Source organism: Miniopterus schreibersii (genome assembly GCF_964146895.1).
Source record: "Miniopterus schreibersii genome assembly, chromosome: 3".
Taxonomy (NCBI): domain Eukaryota; kingdom Metazoa; phylum Chordata; class Mammalia; order Chiroptera; family Miniopteridae; genus Miniopterus; species Miniopterus schreibersii.
The window spans coordinates 99,859,976-99,881,404 of NC_138103.1; the positions used below are offsets into that span (position 1 = coordinate 99,859,976).

Below are 21,429 nucleotides of genomic sequence, written 5' to 3' on the forward strand. Positions count from 1 at the left end.
GCCAATGCAAAAATTCTCCATGAAACCTCTGGGAGCACCAGCAACATGTAAACGAGACCCTTAAACTGGAGGCAGTAGCTAGTAGTAGGCAGTTCTACATGGGCTATAAAATTTCCTTTCAATCTTTAATTACCAACTCTTAAAATTTTATTTCTAGGAAAACAAAGTAACTCTCTTCATAAAAATTTATAGTGCCCTGGCTGGTGTGGCTCGGTTGGGTGTCGTCCCGTGCATGGAAAGGTTGCCAGTTCAATTCCTGGTCAAGGCACATGGCTGGGTTGTGGGCTCCATCCTCAGTAGGGGGCGTGTAGGAGGCAGCTGATTGATGTTTGGCTCTCACATCGATGTTTCTCTACCCCCCCTCCCTTCCTCTAAAAATCAGATTTTTTAAATTTTAAAAATAAAAATTTATAGCAAACCTCATACATTCTTACTACCCAATGTAGGACTTACTTTGTCTAAAGTGTAATAATAAATTATCAGTATAAATCCCTCCACACTAGACAAAAAGTTCCTTGAAGGCAAGACCATGTATCTTGTATTTATTTCTGACTTAAGTGAATGCCTTGCTTACATCGCATTTTTGAATGTTTGCTGAATGATGAATGACTGAACTGGTGAATGAATGAACTGAAATAACACGAATATTCACATTTTAAAATAGATTATTAACTGAGTTCTTGCCTAAGTGTTAGTTAAGGAGAGAAAGAACACTCAAACATCTGACGCATTTCTCTAAAACTTTATTCAGTTATTCACCTCACTGTCAATGAGGTACGCAGTTAATTCTGTGCCGATAGTACAGGCCTGCCCATCGCTGGCAATGGACAGAGAAAACCCATCTTCTGACACCCAGAAGTTAAATTACTCTTTTCAAAACATACCGAACTCCCAATACTTGTGAAAGTATCACATGCACCATTTCCCATCAATCTTTAATCTGAACTTCCATTATTAACTATATCAGTGGATGTTAAAATGAAGTCATTTTAACAAATTATGACTGTACAAAGTACCACCAATTAATATCAGACAAGAGTATTTTACAAACACTACATTACATATTACCTTGCAGTTTGAAACATTACATTTCATATTTATGTATGTTGAGATAACTGAGATTTCACAGAATTTAACAGCAAATAAAGTTTTAAAAATTGAATTCTGTACATTAGTTCCAACTAGCTCTATTTTACAATCTATAAGGCTCATGTCAAAGTTCAGCACCAAAAATATCTACAGAACTGTCTGGCCAGGCTTATTCAGACCTTGTGATGGTTTTTTAAGGTGAAAGTCTGAGAAAATGCTTTACAGGTCCAACTTCAAGATCTTAAGCGGAATACTCATTTTGGCTGATCAAACTACATAAAAACTTGGGTTTTACCTTTTTATTTTCATTAAACAGTTTAAAAAAAAAAAAATTGAAGAGTATTTACACCACGAAGTTAGGTTGTCAGTCTTCAGGCTGAATTTGTAACACTGACACATCAGAAGTAACTTAATGCCTTCCCCTATCCTTCCTCTAAAAATTTTTAAAAGGCAGCCAGAAAAATGTTTTATTTATTCTTTGAAATAAGGTACAAAGAAGGGTCGCAGCAACAAACTCCTCACACACAAGTTCCAGTAACATCTCAGTGTTTTCAGCCTCACACAGCATGACTGACTCAGAAGCAGACCTGGAGCTACACTCAGCTCCAGTGGACCAGGCTGTCCCTCCCAGACGACACAGGCCAGCATCTCTGCTCAGGGCCTTTGGAATCACTCATCACTGCTGCCTTCACATAAAGCCACATTCCAGTTTTCAGAACCAGAGCTACCATCCCAACTCTCTCTCTCTCCAGAATGTACAAAGTTTAGATAAAAAGCACGTTTGTCTCGCCACTTTCAAACAGGGTTTGTGCACACAACAGGTAAGAGCACGTTCCTTAAACTAGAAACTTTTTTCGAAAACCACAGGTACTTTCAGGAATCGTTTGTTCAAAGTATAAAATTCTTACACATTCAAAAAAATTTAAATCGAAGGCTAGTGCCTCTGCCCTTTTCTGCCAGAAGCACACGGCTAATCAAACCACATTTAAAAACAAAGCTTCATGCACAAGAATGGCCCGAGAGGTACGAAGTTTACAGAGCCCTTAACATCGTGGAGCACATTAAGCAGTGGCTAGGCCACAATAGGAAGCGTATTAGCAAACTGAGCAAAGACTTTCCCAAGAACGCAATAGTTTTCCAGGCTCCATGTCAGTCACAAAATCTTAAGCAACATGTAATCCTTTAATAATGTCCCGACATCCCATTCCCAACCGTTCTCATTCATACCCAGCCCCACCCAGCCCACACACGGGTCTCCCCCGTGCAGAAGTTCTCAATGCTCCCCGTTGCTGATGACAGCAGCTTCCGGCTCCGCTGCTGTTCCCGGGAGTCTGGGCACTTTCTTAGCAGGACTTGGAATATGCTAAAACCAAAGGGAAAGAGTTGTCTCGGGTTGGTTTGTTTGCCACGGTGCTAATTAAAGTTCCAGTAGAAAAACAGAGAGAACAACTTTGGAGAGGTTTATGCTAAATATATTCTAGATAGCTGTTCATAGGGGAACTAAATAGCCATTCTTTCCTTTATGGTGAACTTATTATACAAATGTCAGTGTAGCAGGAGAGAGAAGGCCAGAGACCCACCAGACACAGTACTTGACTTGCTACATTTTGCATTCCCAACTCAAACACTAGAAGCTTGACCTGCTGCCTAATTTGTGTAATACAAGAAGCAGGACTGTGTTCACCAAATTTGTGCTGAGTGGATAAAAAAATGCTTCAAGGTTATAAAGTCCTCAGTTTGACACCTGGCTAGGATCCTGGCCAAGTCACTTAACTTCTTGCAGCCTCATCTCTAAAATGGGCATAGTATCACTTAGGGCATGGTAGTTTTTATAAGGATTAAATTAGAAAATGTAAATAGAGTACCTAGCACAGCAGGAATTCAAAGCATAGCTGTTACTGTTACCTCTTGGCAGTATTGGAGACTGATTTGTCAATGGTCTGAGAGAAGAGAGGTGAGAGCAGCGACACCTGCCCCTACGTCTCCTACACCTTCTCTCCTAAGAAGTATCACAAATGGGCCTCTCACTAGAGTCACCATCCTTTAAATTCTGGTATTATTAAAACCTAGTGTTCACTATGCATTTCAAGAATGCTAATAATTTAAGTGCAAAGACTTTATAAAATTGGAAAATGGCACAGGTGGAATCCAATCCCAGAGCCCTGCTCTGAATTTCTCTGCTTTACTAACATTCCTTTAAGTTGCTAAGTCTCAGTTAGGCCCCCTAAGCCCAGAGGTCTGGGGATGGAAACATCACCCTGCCAAAGCCCAAGACCACACACAACACGCTTCATGTACCTCTGCTGCTGTGTTTGAATGCACGAGTCCTACTCCTTCGTCCAGAGTGTTGGCATTGGGAGAGGGTCGCCGGGCATAAGTTCTCCTGTGCTTTTCATCCACTCGAACCAGGTACCATGTTCCTTCAAAGAGTGAATCTACAGGGCTCTGGGGAATGCAGTTGACTAAAGGAAAGGCAGAGAATGTGAACAATTAGTTATGACATTCAATTTACATGGTAATAAACTGAAAAAAGCTGCCTATTTTCCTACAATTTCCACCAACATCAGATTTGTACTAAATGCAGCCGAGATCTGTGGGTACCCTCAACTTTATGTGACACCTTTCATGCTGCTACAGCCCTCCCACAGGCTTCGGGGTGTGTATGTATGTTAACCATCTGATATTTTACCCAGGTGATGCGTGTCCTCTCTGAGCTTCATGCTTTCTGCAAAGACAGTTGGTGCCACACACGTTCTTGAGTCGAGCCTCGATTTAAGGTCACTTAGACTTGCTGTTATTTTATCAAGAGCAGACCCTAAAATAGTAAATAATTCTAACATTAAAAGACTAGAAATAGAATGCCCAAAGCCTAAACAAAACGTTGCCAAATGGAAACAAACACAACTTCTCATTTCTGGTAGTACTACTGGCTATTGCTTAGTTAAAAGATAAGATGGTATCTATCGCCTTGGCTGGTGTGGCTCACTTGGTTGAGCATTTTCCCGTGCACCAAAGGGTCGAGGTTTGATTCCCAGTCAGGGCACATGCCAGGGTTGTGGTTGGGGTGCATACAGGAAGCAACCAACTGATGTGTGTGTCTCTCTCTCTCTCAAAAAAAAAAAAAAAAAAAAAAAAAGCAATAAAAATAAGTTTTTAAAAAAATATATATATCTTTATTGATTTCAGAGAGAGGAAAGGAGAGGGAGAGAGAGAGATAGAAACATCAATGATGAGAGAGTCATTGATCGAGCCCACAACCCGGGCATGTGCCCTGACCGGGAATCGAACCCCGATTGCCTGGATCCTAGGTTGACGCTCAACCGCTGAGCCATGCCTGGCCGGGCAAACATATTTTTAATAAAAAAGATAAGATAGTATCTATCTGACACAGCTTCCTGTGACCTCTGACCAGACACCTGTTCAAGGTCAGCTAGTGCACAAGTTAGGAAACAGGTGAAGTTTGAGACTATAAATAACATGTGTGTAGGCATCCACGACAGTTTTTAAAGCAATGTCATGCCTGGCCGGCGTTGCTCAGCAGTTGAGCATCGACCTAGGATCCAGGAGATCGAGGTTCAATTCCCGGTCAGGGCACATGCCTGGGTTGCGGGCTCCATCCCCAGTTGGGGGCATGCAAGAGGCTGCCGATCAATGACTCTCTCATCATTGATGTTTCTGTTTCTCTCTCTCCTTCTTCCTTCTCTCTCCAAAATCAATAGATATAGTAAAAAAAAAAAAAAAAGCAATGTCAAGTCTACCATCACTTTCTCTCTGTTTCTGCTCCTTTTAGCTCCAAGGAGGCACAGAAGTTTCCTTAAATATAGCCAAGACCACAAAGTTGGGAAAACTAGGTAGCTTACTATTCACTCATGTGATCAGACTCAATCATTAAACACTCAAAAGCTGCCTGCATTAAAAAAATATGCTTCTTTTCCCCTGACTACGTTGAAAACATGAGGTAAAAGATAGTTATTTGCCACAAAATGAAAAGTCAAAACCACTACATAAAACATGTTGAAACTGATATTTCTCTCAACTTGGAAGGGAAGACGACATCCTCACGCAGACAGAGCCCCGCCCTTCACCCAGTTAAGGCAGATGTTTAGACTAGAGTACAAACCCGGCTGTACTGAAAGAAGTAACGAGCACTGAAATGCAGGAATGCCCTATGGGACAGACTCAAAGGCTCGCCTGAGATGCTTGCTGAGTTAGCCTGACCAGAGCAGGTCCTGCCAAGACTCGGTGTTTACCTGGGGTGGCATCCTGGGTAACTTTAAGGGAGTAGAGAGTGGCAGCCAAGCCAGAGCCATAGGAGAACACGCCGATCCTCTTTCCTGCCAGCTGCTGGGGCGAGTACCTGTGCAAGGAAGTTATAGGGAGTTTAACTGATCTAACACAACGGTGTGTAGGAAGCATTGAGCTGGAATAGAGACTCTTCCTATAGCCTTAGGGACCTAACCTGAAGCTTTACCTTGGCAGCAAGCTGACTCACCAAGCGTTTTCAACTCTTGGAGAAAGATGGGGCGTATGAAAGTGATTTTACCATAAAATAAGTTACTTTGTCAACCAGGGATTCATGGTTCAATTGGAGGTTAGGAATAATAGAACCATGAGGACAGTGGCCAGAACAGCCAGTGTGACATGAAATACTCTGGAATACCCGTCACCTCGCCCCATACATCCTGCAAGTCAATGGACAAGAGGATAGAGAGCCCCAAAGTAAAATATTTTTCTGTGCCCTGGCACCATATTCCCCAAATAAAGGGAGCTAAGGAGCTGAACTCAATACTCACTGTGCTAGAACAGAGGCAAGGGAGCCATACACAGAGGACGTGTACATGTTTCCATTCTGATTTGACACGAGCAGAGATGCCTTTGTCTTCTGATTAAAGAGCTCAGAACTGGCCTTCATAAAGGCCTTTTCCACATCTCTGTCGAAGTAGGTATCTTCCAATTTAACATCCCTGAAAGATTTTTAAAAAAAGACAGTTTTATTGTTCAGAGACTCTATTTTTATTGCATTAGATAGTGTGGATAGTGTACCCAATTAATATTCTAATCTGCAGGTGTGTCTGATTCTGTGTTTTTTGTTGTTGTTTTTTAAATATATCTTTATTGATTTCAGAGAGAGGAAAGGAGAGGGAGAGAGAGAGACAGAAACATCAATGATGAGACAATCATTGATCGGGCCCGCAACCCGGGCATGTGCCCTGACTGGGAATCAAACCCCGATCGCCTGGATCCCAGGTCGACACTCAACCGCTGAGCCACGCCCGGCCGGGCTGATTCTGTTCTTTATAGTTGCATTTGTTCAAAGCCAAGTGGCAGCATGCTAATCACTATGGAGACATCACAGCTGTAGACAGAGCATCCATTTCCTCCAAGTTTTTTATAATCAAGGTAAGACAACTTCATTCTAATGGGTTAATATACACTAAAGCGCAGTTGTCACCAAACAGAATATACTAAGTCCATGGTAATGTCTACTGAGTTAGAAGAGTCATTACATTACAGAGCCAAGTCTTAAAAGTTGAGACCTTTATCAGATGGAGGGAGGACACAGGAGAGGAGAAAGGGAATGACTCCAGCAGGCACAACACGCCAGGAGCCTCAACAGTGGGGGAAATGCGGAAGGAACATGGACGCAGACGACAGTGACCGCGAGCAGGGTGAATCTGGGGCACGGGCTGGAAAGAAGTGGGAGCGGAGCGAAGAGGTAAGTGCAGGCGCTCATGGGGCATATCAGCATGCGAGGAAATCAGAGAATCTGAGTGGAAATGAGGAAAGAATTCACGGAGGTGAGCCTCCACTTCTCTGGGACCCAGTTTCTTCACTGATGACACAAATAGGCTAGACTAGATTACTTCTAAGATCCTCTTGACTCTAAAATGTTCAGGACTTTCTTACAACAAGGAAGATAAATTAAAAAATAAATTAAAAAAATAAGATAAAGTGTTCAGGACTGTACAAATAATAGTGTAACGGATAGAAAAATGCTCTCATATAGAAGGAAAAAAATCACACTCCTCGTACCCGAAGGCTTCCAGGCCACTGTAGACACTGTTTTTATCTCTGTTCTGGTCATTCAGGAAGTCATTCAGCAGCATCCGGGCAAGAGATTTCTGAACCAGTTTACAGTAGGGTGAGTGGAAGATCATGAAGCTGAAGTCATTCAGAGTAAAATCGCTATCATTTCCCTCTGAAAAAAAGAAATCCAAAGACATGAAATTCATATAAGCCACTAACTTCTGAAGTTTTATTTTTGAACAGGGCTAGGATGTTTTTATATCTTTAAATCACAACAAAAAATATACTGTACAATCAAATACCTCTGTGGTTTAAAATGCATATCAAAAAGACACACAGAAATAAAATAACACACACTACCATATTACAGGTTTTCAAAGACTCATAAACCATTAGTGGATGGTGTAATCAATTTAGTGGGTCAGGGCCAATATTTTTTTTAAAAATCTTTTTATTGATTTCACAAAGAGGAATGCAGAAGGAAAGAGAGAGAGAAAGAAACACCAATGGTCAGAAAGAGTTATTGATTGGCTGCCTCCTGCACACCCCTTACTGGGGATCAAGCCTGTGACCTGGGCATGTGCCCTGACCGGGAATCGAACCATGACCTCCTGGTTCACAGGTCGATGCTCAACCACTGAGGCACGCTGGCTGGGCAGTATTTTTTTAATCTTAAAAAATTAGGTTTTTTTTTTTTTAATGAAATAGAGCAGAAAATAAACTGTGTAATTTGCATTTTGGATAAGCAATTCCATGACACTTTTGTTTGGGTTTAGCACACACAGTGTAAAGTATATTCCTTACTGTAGTCCTAACAGTCAGAGAATCACTGTACTGTTGAGAAAGAGTCTGACATTTTACAGACCATAGCAATGCTACTTGTCCAGAGCCGCTGGGTTTCTGAATATCTGGTTTTAATCCTCTCACAACCTCTATAAAGCAAAGCCGGGCTTTGCTATGGGAAAAGTAGACTTCATATGACACTGCGCTTTAACGGCACTGACTCAAACACTGTGCTTTTCCCTGCCTCAGAACTTTCTCAGCTGAGCTGTCTCACTCTGGAAAAGATATGCTATATCCGGAAAAACTAAGTAGCTACATTTTCCCCCAGTCAAAACACATCACAGGTTTTCAGGCAGCTTTCACCTGGCCAGAACACAGGGCTTGAATTAATACTTGAACCTGCTGCGCCCCACTGAAGTTTTGACCGTCAGAACGCTGTTCTGTAGACAACGTGCCACGATGTGACCACCTGTGTCCACATCTGTAATCGAGCTACTGGGAGAAGTTTCCACTCTTTGAGGTGGCCATCAAAGACACAGACTGCCTACGGTTTAACCAAGTGTCCTAAAGCATGCACCTGAGGTTCTATCATCATCATTTTTATCCTAAAAACCTATGCAGCTTAGACTCTGAAAACTACTAAAAAATATACCACTGGGTGGGGGGTAGAACTTTTTCAAGGTTAAAGATGGAAATTAATGACATTAAAAAGGCAAATATGAATCCACAGGTCAAGTCAAGTGGGGGGAGGGGAGTCACACTTCGGAAACTTATCTTCACTAAAGTTTTCTCTGGATCACAGCTGCAAACTAAAACCTTGTGGAAATACCTTTCACAAAAAAGCAACAAAATTCAAGTTACTTCCTTTTATCCTACTTTTAGTTTTCTTACTGGGGATAAGTCGAACGAAGTACATTTGCAGAACTATGCCTCATTTCCAAAGCTTTCCTCTCTTCCTGACGCACACATTCCCCAAAACCACAGGAAAATGCCACTTGGTGGGCTAGGAAGAAATGGCTGAAGGACACTGATGGAGGATGCCCACAGCAGTTCCTTGCTGAAGACACCCAGCACGTGGTCCCCAGAGACCAAGCCACGGAGAAGGGACAGACCCACCTTTCTGCCACTGGGCCCGGATCTTCCTGCGGTAGACGGAGTAGCAGCGGTCTAAGGCACTGAGGTAGCACTGGATGGAGAGCTTCCCGTCCACTATGGGGTATTCGGACAGCATATCCGGCTTGTAGAAGTCATAGGCATGCTGCATGTGGGTGCCGCGAAGTCCTACGAGAAGCGAAAGGGAACATGTCCAGGATTTCTGCCTGATTCTGTATGTCAGTGAGCATCACCAGGGCCTGCCTTAGCTAGTCGACTCTCGCCACTTGCGGTATAAACATCACAAGGTGAAGCCAATTGTAATAAAAATGCAACGGTATCCGTAACAGACCTAAGACCCCCGGATATACATTTCATGCAAGTTCCATAAATCTAACTGGGAGACTACAGTTGCTTTACTGAACTGAAAACAAACTTGCCACTTACTGTGTGACTACAGGCAGGTACTCCTTTAAGTTATTACTTAACCTGTTTTACTTCTAGTCAAATAGGAATGGTATCATTCACCTCATACAATTGCTGTGAAGGCCAAATATGATAACACATAGAAAGCACTTAGGTAGTGCCTACAGTGAATAGCCACTCAGTAAGTACTGGCTTCTATTTTCAAATTCCTCAGCATATTGTGCTAATGGAAAAAAAACCAAAAAACTTTCCCACTCACCTCGTTCAAAAATTAAAGGAGCATTTGGCCCAATGAGCAGAGCAATGGCCCCAGCTCCACCTGTAGGTCTAGCATTTCCTGTGGCATACACGGCAATATCTCCTGCAACCACCAGGGCGTACCGGCCTGAAAAACATCAGTAGGACAAAAGAAGGTGATTCATACTAGAAATATCATACATGGACACTGAACTGCTGCATTTTCCCCAGAATATGCTTTCCCATCTTTGGTAAAGAAAACAAACAGGCCCTGGCCAGGTGGCTCAGTTGGCTGAGCACCATCCCGTACACCGAAAGGTTTCAGGTTCAATTTCAGTAGGGGCAAACATGGGAGGAAACCAATTGATGTCTTTCTCATGTCAATGTTTCTCTCCCCCCATCTCTCTAAAATTAATAAAGAGTACATATATTTGGGGGAGGGGAGGGGGAAAAAACAGCCTAAGTTTTGATAAGATAATTATCCTCTATGATAAAGATAACAGGTTTATAATGCAGATGTGTTAAAAGTCACAGTTATCTTCCCGAATACATTCCACCGAGCATAAGCGGTAATGTTTGCACATGGCATTAATGAAAAGGTCACTCGGGCCTACTCATCCTCAGGGACTGCTTCTTTGGAACAGAGATGTAACGCACCATCCCAAGAGCTGGACTCGATCCAGTTCACAGCATTGAAGACGGCGGCTGTGCCTCCATAGCAGGCGTTCGTGGTGTCTATTCCTTCTATGTCTGTGTTCCCAGACTCCTCGAAGAGCTGCATCAGATTGGTCTTCACTGACTTGGACTTGTCAATGATTGTCTCTGTTCCCACTTCGAGCCGCCCGATGCAGTCATAAGAAAGGCCGTTTCTCTCCATGAGGTTCTGAACCACAGTCATGCAGAGAGAGTTGATGTCTTCTCTGTCCGTGCAGAAGCCCATCCTGGCCTGGCCCAAGCCAATCGTATACTTTCCAGCATCTACACCATCGTATTTTTCCAACTCTGCTTGGTCAACATATTGAGAAGGAAAATAAATTTCAAGGGCAACAATTCCCACATCTTTTGGCCAACAGGCTTCTGCATTCAAAGGAAGTGACCCAGGCATGGTGAGAGAGCTTTAAAAAGAAAAACAAAAAAACAAGTCTTAGGTTACAAACTGTGAAGTTCAAATTTGAGAAATCGACATTAAGAATCCAACTATCACCTAAAATATTACTTTCTAAGTTTAGCACATTTTACTCAGGGCAGTCGATTTCAAATACGTGGAAGTACAACTATAGTAAGAATGAAACATTATTCAAATTATCATCTTTCAGAAAGGCTTGCACTTTATTCAAAACTAGACATCTTTAGACTTAAAGCATGATTATTACAAGCAAAGGAAACTCCACCGAGATTCTTACAGGTTCTAAAGACTGCACGGTGAAATACAACAGTTCAGAATATGGCCCACACATTGGAATTCAAGCACGTGACCTATTCCTGCCACCCAGAGTTTAAACAAGTCAGTCAATCATTCATCATTATTCACAGCTACTGACTCTGTGGGACTTTAAAAATTGTCAGATCAAACAATATGACATTCTGTATTGATCTAAACAATCTCAGCAAGTAGAAAAGCCAAACTCTAGAAGTCTACCAAGCCAATCTATACATAATACTATGATCCCACCCTTCCAAAGAAGCCCCCTACCCAGAACCCAAATGATGAAAACTTTAAGCAAAGACAAGTTCCAGGACCTATCACAGGGTCAAATGCCAATATTTTATACTTTCTACAGCTAGTGTATAGGTGATACATGGTTATTAAAACCACAAGGTATCACTTAGCTTCTAAATTAGGAAAAAGGAAAAGTGATTTAAATTTGAAAACTGGAAATCCACACATTATTAATATGGCACCTAACTCTTAGCTAACCCTCTTAAAGCAGCCCTTCCCTCTTCAAAGGGGTACTACAAGGTTGGACACACTGTAAAGACTTCCAGTAGTATCTAGATATACTTACCAACAGTAAAACAAAACAAAACAAAACAAGTGCTCGCCATTGAAGGTGCCTATGGGCAAGTCACATAAACTATCAGAGCTTCAACTTTTTTAGAGGCTGTATTAATCAGGAAAACAGAAATTATTCTTGATATTTCAAACAGAGAGAATTTAAATACAGGAAAATGTTTACAAACTTGCTGGCCGAGCTGCAGGAGAGAAAGGGGACGTGGTTGTTCAGATCCCCCTGACTCCCATTCCCACTGAAGCTGCTAGAGCCACTAGTACCAGCCCCTCTAGCTCAAGCTAGAACCCGGAGACCCATGCCATGCTGCTGGCCCTGACAAAACACAATGGGGCTTCCTCCCACCTTCCAATCTCCCTGGAGACTGTCACCAGCAGTCTAGCCCAAGTCCAGCTGGTAGAGAGAAATGTCATTGTCAAGCTTTGAAGAGGCCACAGTCCTTTTTTTAGAGAAAAAAATTCTTTCCATACACAGACTTTTACAACTCAATTTCTGTTTAGGTGTCACATAATTGGGTGGTGTTGCTTAAGTGGCAGATCCAACTCTTCAATGACTAAAGGTCTTGGCTTAGGAGAGTTACCTGGGTCAAAATGCTCCACTTAAAAAAAACAATAGCAACAAAAAAACCCCTCCACTAACCTATAGTACTTGCCAACTCACCACTAATTTGACTCCTGAAAACAGAAAGTCAAATCCTGTACTTATGTCATTTGTCCTCTGCTACTCTGCAAACTCTGGAATGGCCTCAGGTATAATGAAATTGCTGACTACTGCCACAGTGAGCTAAACTGCTGAAATTTGCAAAATCCACAAAAAAGAGCTCTACAACTAGTGTTTAAAAAGATAAATAAATAAAGAACAGTCCATATACTTATAGGAGGAAGCCCTCCTACAAGCTACCTTATAAGCCACCAAAGCAGAAGCAGCAGGATGGACCGACACCTTCTCTGCCTGGCCCACAGGTTACCCTTCGGACTCTTCTCACCTCTTCAACCTGCTCTAAACATGCTGGGGCACTGTCACCTTCCCTGCCTGTCCCACAGGTTACCCTTCGGACTCTTCTCGCCTCTCCAACCTGCTCTAAACATGCTGGGGCACTGTCACCTTCCCTACCTGGCCCAACGGCTTGTATGCTTTGGAAATAAAATGGACAGCTATAGGTCATCTTCTGAAGGTATAAACAAGTTTATAAAAATTTGCCATTAATGCCAGGCTTTAATTCCAGAATTAATCCACATGCACCATATTTACGATAATTGACTAGTTCTGATTAATTCTTCTATTATGGAACCTACAAAATAAGGTGTCGTTCTTAAGCCTCCTAGAGGTTACATAAGTGACTTGTTTTATTTGGAAAAACAAATGTAGCTTAACTAAAATAACCCGCACATTCAAGCTGAGTCCCGACTCTGAACTTGGTATGGGAAAATTTTCACGTTGTCTGACTCACTCAATATTGCTCATCCTCTTGGCTAAGTTTCCATTATACCCTTGGTGAAAAACCACCTAATGTGAAATACTAAGCTTTTGGTTAAAATTAAGGAAGAGTAAGGTTAAAGGGAAAGAGGAAAATTAATGCAGGGAAGTAATCGCTTCCATGGCATTTCAAACAACAAAAGTTTGATCCAGCTCTGGCCTAATCCTCACCTTTAACTTCCTGTTAAGTGTACGCTCTGACACTGTCCTCTCAAATGCTCTCTGAGGCAGGCCAGGCAGAAGGTAGACAAAGAGCGAAGGGAAAGAAAAAGGCTAGCTGAAGGTGACACGCTCACACTATGGTGTTAACCGCATGTGGAAAGGGGTATTTCTGGTTAATTCACTACTCTATACCATGAACTTTTCTAAATAGAATAGTTGAAAAATATGACAATTTAAAAATTTACCTGCATATCTTTTTAATCTTTCGCAGATAAAAAGCAACTTCGTTATTTTTCAGAGCATTGTACTCGTAATAAAAAAAAAAGGCTAAGCAGGATAGTAGGGAGTCCGTATTTATAATAAACTGTAGTTTTCTTTAAAGAGGGTAAAGGTGCTCTTTTACCACAGCTTGGTACCCTTTCAAAGCTGTCTTCCAACGAGAAAGCACCAACAGCAGACTCAAGTCTGCTCCAAAGCGAAGGCTCACCCCTCCCGCGGGACAAAAGGAGCTCCAGGTCCCATTTCCTAGGAGCACACAAGGGACCAATATGATCCTCTGAGAATCTTTAAAATCTGTAAAGGAAGAACTGGAAAAGGGGAGAAAGGGAAAGGCAGGGAAATGAGCCGAGGATGCCTATGCGAACACAGCCTGACCCAGCTCCCTGAGGAGGGGCTTCAGCATCGATCCCGAGCAGCTCGAGGCCAGCCTCCTCTGAGAGTTCTCTGCCTTCCCTCTCTACCTGTCCCAGGCTAATCTTTCCAAAATGCACATCTGGCCTTTGTCAAGATGATACTGAAAACCTTCCCAGGAGTATTCTCTATTATTTAGGGTTGGCCTCTTTGTACTAGACAAGGAGCTTCTAGAGAGCAGGAATTGTGTCTTGTTCAACACTTGGCATATGGTGGAAGCTGAATGGCGAATAAATTAAATTCTACTAGAGCTTCTAGTCTAAAATCAGTAATAGGTGTAAGGAAATTCTAATACTGAAACACACACACACATCATACACACAGCAGAATCATAAGAGGCAAGAAAACAATGGCCACAAACTTACAATCACTGTCGAATGCCACACAATTGCAAACATCCATCCACAGCACAGCTATGTATCGTGTGAGGCTGTAATCTAGAGCACTGTTGGCATACAGGCTTACTTGTGATTTTTTTCTGATTAAGCAATAGGCATGGTTATATTTTATTATCTAGATTTTTAACCATTAGTCTATTAAACACAAAATGAAGACAGTCTCCTGAAGCACTATGGCATTAACTAATATTTCAACCCTGTACGAGGTTTTGTGGCTGCGTAGTGCTTACAGATGGTTACTTGCCCTGGGATAAAACTTAAATTCTCCCTTCCATCAAGAGGACACTTTCCCTTAGCAGCACGACAAGGCACCATACCTGTGTGAAGGACAAAGAACTTCAGTCTCCAGGTCTGTCACTCTGTTTCCTCCTTCAGGCACTAGAATTTCAAATAAGAACTTCATTTAGAGTCATAAATTACCACAGAAATTCAAATAACGACTTCAAAGTGAGTTAAAATAAACGGTTCCTTGTCCAATTACAATATGTAGTGCAGAATTTGACTTTGCTTAGAAAAAATGGTACTTAAAGCTTATAAAAAAACCTTCCCTCCCTTTATTTTATTAGCTTTTACAGTGATAGGTTCAGTCCTGGTAATGAACTGACAAGTTCATATTCAGGCTTTCAACCAAGTATGATGCTGGAAGAGCTGTGCTCTTCTTTACTGAATTTGGATTTTCAAGGACTGGGAGAAAGTAATATAAATAAGTTGTACTGAGCTAGCAAATTTCCAGAGTAAAGACACACATTCAAGAGCTTGCTCAGCACTTAGGAGTTTATGGCTTTAACAATAATTTGTGCCTCTTTGAGCCTCAATTTCCTCAACTGTGAAATGGAGCTAATACCCACCCTCCCGGTTCCCTGTGAGGGACTGTTGAGAAGATAAACTATGTAACACAAAGGACCAATGCATTGACTACTATCCTAGTTCTCAGGATTTTTCAAACAAAATACCTATCTTTCTGGAAAGATGTAATTGTCTTTATTTATTCTTATGCTCCTAATTTCCAACTCAGCCACCTTCACCCTCCAGAACCTTTTAGAGTGATTTCCCCCTTGATGCTTGATTAAACAGACAAGCATCTGACATATCAAGACAAAGGAATATCAAGCTTCACCAACATTTAAATTATGTGGAAATAAAATGGGACAATGACCTGCAGCATTTTCTTTAGTCCATCTGTGTTGTAGGATTGTTACTTGAGACAACAGTTCCTATGATTAACAGTTTTCTTTGTTGTCTAACTACTGGCCAATATTAGCTCAGAGACCACACTGAGATGCTGTTTAGAAAGCTTTACTTCCCTTACGTCCTTAGATCATTTAAGAGGTCTTCACAGACTTAGTACCTTTTACTTCATTATGTTTAGCCTCACTTCCCAAAATAATAAACTCTGCCCTGGCTGGTGTGGCTCAGTTGGTGGAGCGTCACCCCATACAGCAAAAGGTGGTGGGTTCAGTTCCCAGTCAGGGAACATACCCAGGTTAAAGGTTCGATCCCAGGTCAGGGCACATATGGGAGGCAGCTGATCGATGTTTCTCTCTCTCTCAAAATCAATTTTTAAAAAAAGGTTAAAGAAAATCCTTAATTTTAGAGAAAAAGACTACTACATTCCAAAAAACCAAAAAACTTCTGATTAAAGTATTAAATACACACTTTGAAAAAATAACCTATTTTTTGTTCTTTATTATCTCACATTATGCTCTTGTAATCTGCAAATTAAGCACACCATGGAGACCAGTTCTCACTGGTGGGGGAAAAGCGTGATTCCCTCTGCATGTTGAGACTACTTAAATAACAGTAACATTTCTTCTTGAAGCCATGTATGTACACGTATTCCACACTATTTATGCCAAGAAAGTTTCCCCTGAACCGCCAACATTCCTTCTTTCAATTTTGATTATTTAAATAGGGGAAGGAGAGCATTTGAGATGTTGCTTCCCAGCATATGTCGTCAGTCTGGCTCAAATAAACTCTTACAAAAATTCAAAAAATAATAAATAAACTGGGCAGGAAGGTTGGGGGAAGGGGAAGAAAAGAGAGGGGAGGGAAAAAGAGGAGGGGGAGTGGGGGGAGAAGGGGGCGGGAGAGCAGGCACTAGAGCAAAGAAAGGACCAGAATGGAAAGAGCCAGACACACTGGCTGTCAGGAAAGAGGCCTGGAGAACAGACAGAGAGGCAGGAAACGCCACTTCAGGCAGAGTCCCTCAGAAAGGGGTCTGGCTTTCCATCGTCTTCTGCACTTGTTAGCCAGGTTCTCTATTCTCTCTACAGCAGCACTGCCAAAGTCTCCAACAGGTCATGTTTATTTCTCCCAGATGTGTTTACAGAACAAGTGACAGAGGTGAACAGCATGGGTCAGGACGAAGTTAATGAATCACAAGTTGCTGGGCAGGTTACCACAAAGAGTGTTTGGAAACTCCTGAGACACAATCAGTTTGGCAAAGATCAAAACTGAAGAATGATGAGGCTGCCAAGGGCCAACCAGGTTCCTGCAACGATGCTTTTTTCTGGCGTTTAGTCAGTGTCCTGTTCTCTTTCTGGCTCCCCCTAGCCGTGATTCAAACAGGTAGTACAAGGTAAACTATACGCAGTCACTGGGTCATCTTTTCACTACTACAAGACAGAAGTCCAGGCAACTGAGAATAAGCTGCCTCTCCACCAGGAGCAAGGCTGTTAGAAAGCTTTGCCTAGACTTCTGTAAAGACCCTATCTCCAAATAAAGTGACACTCTGAGATACTAGGGAGAAAAAAAAAAAAGCCTTGCCTACACCGTGCACTCTGGCTGGTTCTCTTAAGTATAAACATGGACATCCTTACCTGCCCTCCCACCTCCAGTTACTGGTCTCCTTATCAGAGATTCTACTCTTATTTCAATACCTTCTCGTAAGCTACCTCTTCCAGTAAGGTTTCCTAGAGTTTTCTAATCAGGGTCCTGCTCTCCTACAGCAGGCATGCCACTCTCATCAAAGTCTTCATAGCCAACTTTCAAAAGAAAACTATGGGCGGTCTTCTTACCCACACTGGGTTCACAGACTCCTTTTCAAGGAGGGACTGTATTTTGATTCTTTTGAAATCCCTTAGACCTTGGAGTAAAGGGCACTCAACTGCCTTTTTTTTTTTTTTAATCCTCACCCGAGGATATTTTTTCCGTTGCTTCTCAGAGACAGTGGGAGGGAGAGAGAGACATCAATTGGTTGCCTCCCTGCACGAGCCCTAACTGGAGCCGGGGATTGAGCCTGCAGCGGAGGTACTTGTCCTTGGCTGGAATCAAACTGCGGACCCTTTGGTCCGAGGGCTGATGCCCTAACCACTGAGCAAAACTGGCTCAAATGCCATTTCTAAAGGGGCTGAATTTGGAGTTATAACAATTACAGGGCAAATCTTATAGATTCAAGTACTTGTAGCAGCCTTCACTAGTAACTTCTTTCTGCTATCACTTTCTAAGATGAGCTGCAGTACCAAAGAGTGTCCAGAAAATTGGCTTTCTACTGATGTTCAAAGCAAATGATAGGTTTGCACTATTCCCAGATCCTAACCTGAAAAATGTAAGGAATCGAAATAGAACCAGAAAAGAACATTTGTTGGTCTTACAATCATTCCCACATGCACACATCCCTAACCACAGACCCTACCAAAATGGAGCTTGGAAGATTAGCTTTTCCTCTGCTGCTCTAACTATACTCAGTTGACAGCAAGTGAGCATCGCATGTGCCAAGCACTAGGATGAATAGATTACCAAGAAATGAGTCCTACACCCTCCCATTAGATTGGGTAACATGTTTCCCAATCTTTTCAATCTATACCACCTTCTTGAGAAACATAAAAATACCACACCCTTCTATATTTGGTTTTTTAGTAACCCAACATAAAATTATTAGTCTTTATATTCCTTTCTAAATGAAACTAAATAGATTCTGATATATAGCTCATCAAGCTCCTCCATCCACAACCAACTGTATCTTCTCACATTCAGCTCCACTGGATTATGATTTTAAATAATTCTAGGGTACCAAGGAAATATGCTACATCAATATCAGGGTTTTGCATTTCCTGTGAGAAAAGCTATCTATATTCTTGACCAAAAATTCTCAAAATTAATCCGAGTTAAGAGAAACAAGATGTAAATGCATGCTGGAGGAGTGTTTAAGTAAACAAGATCAAAAGCAAGGCCCAGAGCCTGGCCGGGCGTGGCTCAGTGATCAAGCATGGACCTAGGATCCAGGAGATCACAGTTAGATTCCCTGTCAGGGCACATGCTCAGGCTGCAGGCTTGCTCCTCAATCCTGGGGGTGAGGGGTGGGGGGTGCAGGAGGCAGCCCATCAATGATGGCTCTCTCATCATTGATGTTTCTCTCTCTCTCCCCCTCTTCCTTCCTCTCTCTCTCTGAAATTAATAAAGATATATTTTTTAAAAAAAGCAAGGCCCAGAATTAGCCAAACAGATGACACGGCCTTTTATGGCCTCAAACATAACATCCGTTTAACTCCCCCCCACTGGAAACACCTTTGGAACTGGAGTTACTGCCTAAGGTAGAATTGAACTGAACTAAAACATGGAGAACTTAGAAGAGAGAAACCTACAAAGGATAGACACAAAGAAAATAATCTTACTCCACTCCCCGTAAAGCATGCTATTCCTGCTCTTCTTATCCATACAAAAATAAAAAATAAATTTAAAAAAAAATAAAGTCTTGATCAGAGAATGAACACCAACTGCTTAGATGTGTCACGCTGCAAAGATCCATTTGGCACAGGTATGTGTTAAGGTCTCTCAGTCTGCATTCTAACAGAACCTGTACAGTAAATAAAAGTCCACACTCCAGCTCAGAAGGAAAAATCTGCTTGCTCTATGAGTGCTTCCATTCATCTTAACCTTGCCATTTATCTTGCTATCCTTTCTCATGATTCATCCCTGAAACAGAACAGCTGTTAGCAGCAGCAGCACACATCACTCTTCTGCAGCAGGCTGGCCAGAGCACCCAGAGGGGAAGGGCTGCAGCAGACGCGAGCCCCGAAGCAGCCCGAGAAGCCCTAAGCCCACCACAGGTCAGCAAGACAAGCAGGGGCAACCTCGCATTCCCTGTGGTCCAAATCCCTCCGCCCACCTGGCTCTGAGCAACCCTCTCTCTGCCACTGGTCAAGGCAGGACAGACGTTTTCAAAGACTCCATATAGGTGGTTTTGAAATGTCCTCGGCTTAACCCAAAACCTCTTGTGTGTGAAGGCCCCGTGGGTGCCGGCCCAGCCCATCACCCGAGCAGGGCAGGATGCTCCTGAAGCTACTAGCAGGGGGGAGGTACAGGATTTCAAAACACCCAGGAATCCTATTTTTTTAAAATATGGGCATTAAAAAATAAGGTGTGAAGGTGGGAGGCAGGAACCTGTGCTGCCTGAAGCGGGGAGGCAGCCCCAGTACTCAGCCAGGTAAATCGCGGCCGCGACGCACCTGCGCGAGGGCGGCAGGGTCGCCCACCTGCCCCCCGCCGTCCGCCCCGCCTGGGCGCAGGGCACGCCCCCCGCCAGCCCCGCCGCGCAGCGCGGCCGTCCCCATCCCCGGGCGTCCACCCTCCCCGGGCTGGGAACCCCCGGCAGCGCGGCTCCTCGCTGGTCCCCGCCCCTCGCCCTCTCGGGGGTCCCAGCCGCGGCCCCGGCCGCTCCAGCTCCCGCTGACCGCGCCCCTAGAACCGTAACCTTCAACGCCCTTTCGCCCTCGCCCCTCCGCAGCCGGCCCGCCCCGGCCCCTCCTCGCCCCCGCCGCCGGGGGCCCAGGTCCCCCCGGAGCCCCCGCGCAGCCCTGACCTCGACGGCCCGCCCTCCGCGCCAGGTCCGCGGCCGCCCGGAGCCGGACCGAGCCCGAGCTCCTCTGGGCCTAGTCAAGGGCACCGCCTCCGCCCGGCCTCGCCCCGCCCGCGGCCCCTCCGCCGTCCGGCCGCGGCCCTCCGCGCGGGGCACTCACCCGAAGGTGACCGGGCGGCGGCGCTGGAACGGGAGCGAGCCACGAAGGCGCAGGGCGCGGCGGCTGCCCCCGCCACCAGCTTTATAGCCGCCCACCCGCCCGACTCCGGCCGCGCCGGGAGGCGGCGGGAGGCGGGGCGGTGGCCCGGGCAGCCAATCGCGGCTGGCAGGCCAGCCCGGCGGTGCCCGCCCCCCGGCCCGGCCTCTGCCAATCAGGAGGAAGGCAGAGGCGGGCGCTCGCTCGGGCTTTCCCTCGTGGCTGGCACGGCGGGAGGAGGGGCGGCGTCCGAGTCGGAGGGCAGAGGAAGTGGGGTGAGAGAGTGACGTCGGGTGGCCCGAGAACCCGCCAGCCAATGACAGGGCGGCGCGAGAAGGCGAGAGCCAACGGGAGCAGAGTGAGAGGCTCTCCCGCCAATGGGAGCCGAGCGAGAGGAGGCGGGGACCAATGGGGCCTCGGCGCCCCTCCGCTGGGGAGAGATGGTCCAGTGTGGGAGGCGAGGTGGTCCTCGCTCGGCTCTGCCAGGTTGCTTAGCAACCGGAGACAGGCCTCACCTGCAGGATTTCTGAGCTCCTGGACTTGAACTCAGTGCTAACGCCTTCTAGCGCCGAGGGCAGCCGGTGCGCCTGCCCTACGAGGTGGAGGACAATGATGCCACCCCGGATTTGTAAACCCGTCAATGTTATGTTTGTAAATACCCGATCCTGTGGCCTCTCGTCCAGCCTGCCTTGACTTTTTTAAGAGGCTGCAGTTGGGACAGCTCTTCCTCACTAACCCTAAGACAGGATGGTTTGGGGTTAGACAGCAGCGGGGAGAGACAGGGCTGAGCCTGGGCAGGGAGGCTGGAGTCAGGCTCTGGGAGCTTTGCTGGCCCTTGCAAGCTCCGTGGGGTCTGTTCCCCACTGTTGCTTCTGAGCCGGATACGTGGCGGGTGCCAGATAAAAAGCCACTGGGAAAAAAGGAAGGTGAAAAGTTAACCACGGTCGGGCAGGCTAAATGGCCATCTCAGAGAGTGAATAAAGAAGAATTAAATTTATTAAAACGGGATGGGGATTTCCAAAGGGAAGGGCTACACGGCTCTGAGTC

The 21,429-nt window shown here is 44.4% G+C and overlaps 2 protein-coding genes across 3 annotated transcripts in view; both read right to left on the reverse strand.

The window, feature by feature from the left end:
- Positions 1-21,429, reverse strand: part of TMEM267 (transmembrane protein 267) — a 429,802-nt gene that overhangs the window by 352,165 nt on the left and 56,208 nt on the right. The window lies entirely within an intron of this gene.
- Positions 729-20,467, reverse strand: HMGCS1 (3-hydroxy-3-methylglutaryl-CoA synthase 1). 2 transcript variants are annotated; one of them, XM_081131849.1, is made up of 11 exons: positions 20,347-20,467; positions 14,707-14,767; positions 10,312-10,769; positions 9,677-9,802; positions 9,016-9,180; positions 7,123-7,288; positions 5,883-6,053; positions 5,340-5,446; positions 3,779-3,904; positions 3,388-3,551; positions 729-2,452 (listed from the first exon to the last, which is right to left on the reverse strand). In XM_081131849.1, exons 3-11 carry the CDS (start codon positions 10,757-10,759, stop codon positions 2,363-2,365), a joined length of 1,563 nt encoding a protein of 520 aa, XP_080987975.1. In that variant the 5' UTR covers positions 10,760-10,769; positions 14,707-14,767; positions 20,347-20,467; the 3' UTR covers positions 729-2,362. The 2 variants fall into 2 exon arrangements, with proteins under 2 accessions (XP_080987975.1, XP_080987974.1); XM_081131848.1 differs by lacking the exon at positions 20,347-20,467 and adding an exon at positions 20,190-20,290.

Coding starts and splice junctions, on each gene's coding strand:
- HMGCS1 (XM_081131849.1), bottom strand. CDS start 10,759: ATGCCTGGGTCACTTCCTTTGAATGCAGAAGCCTGTTGGCCAAAAGAT. Junction 6,054..7,122: donor AGTGGCCTGGAAGCCTTCGG/GTACGAGGAGTG, acceptor AAAATCTTTCAG/GGATGTTAAATTGGAAGATA. Junction 3,905..5,339: donor TACCCAGGATGCCACCCCAG/GTAAACACCGAG, acceptor TTACTATTTTAG/GGTCTGCTCTTGATAAAATA.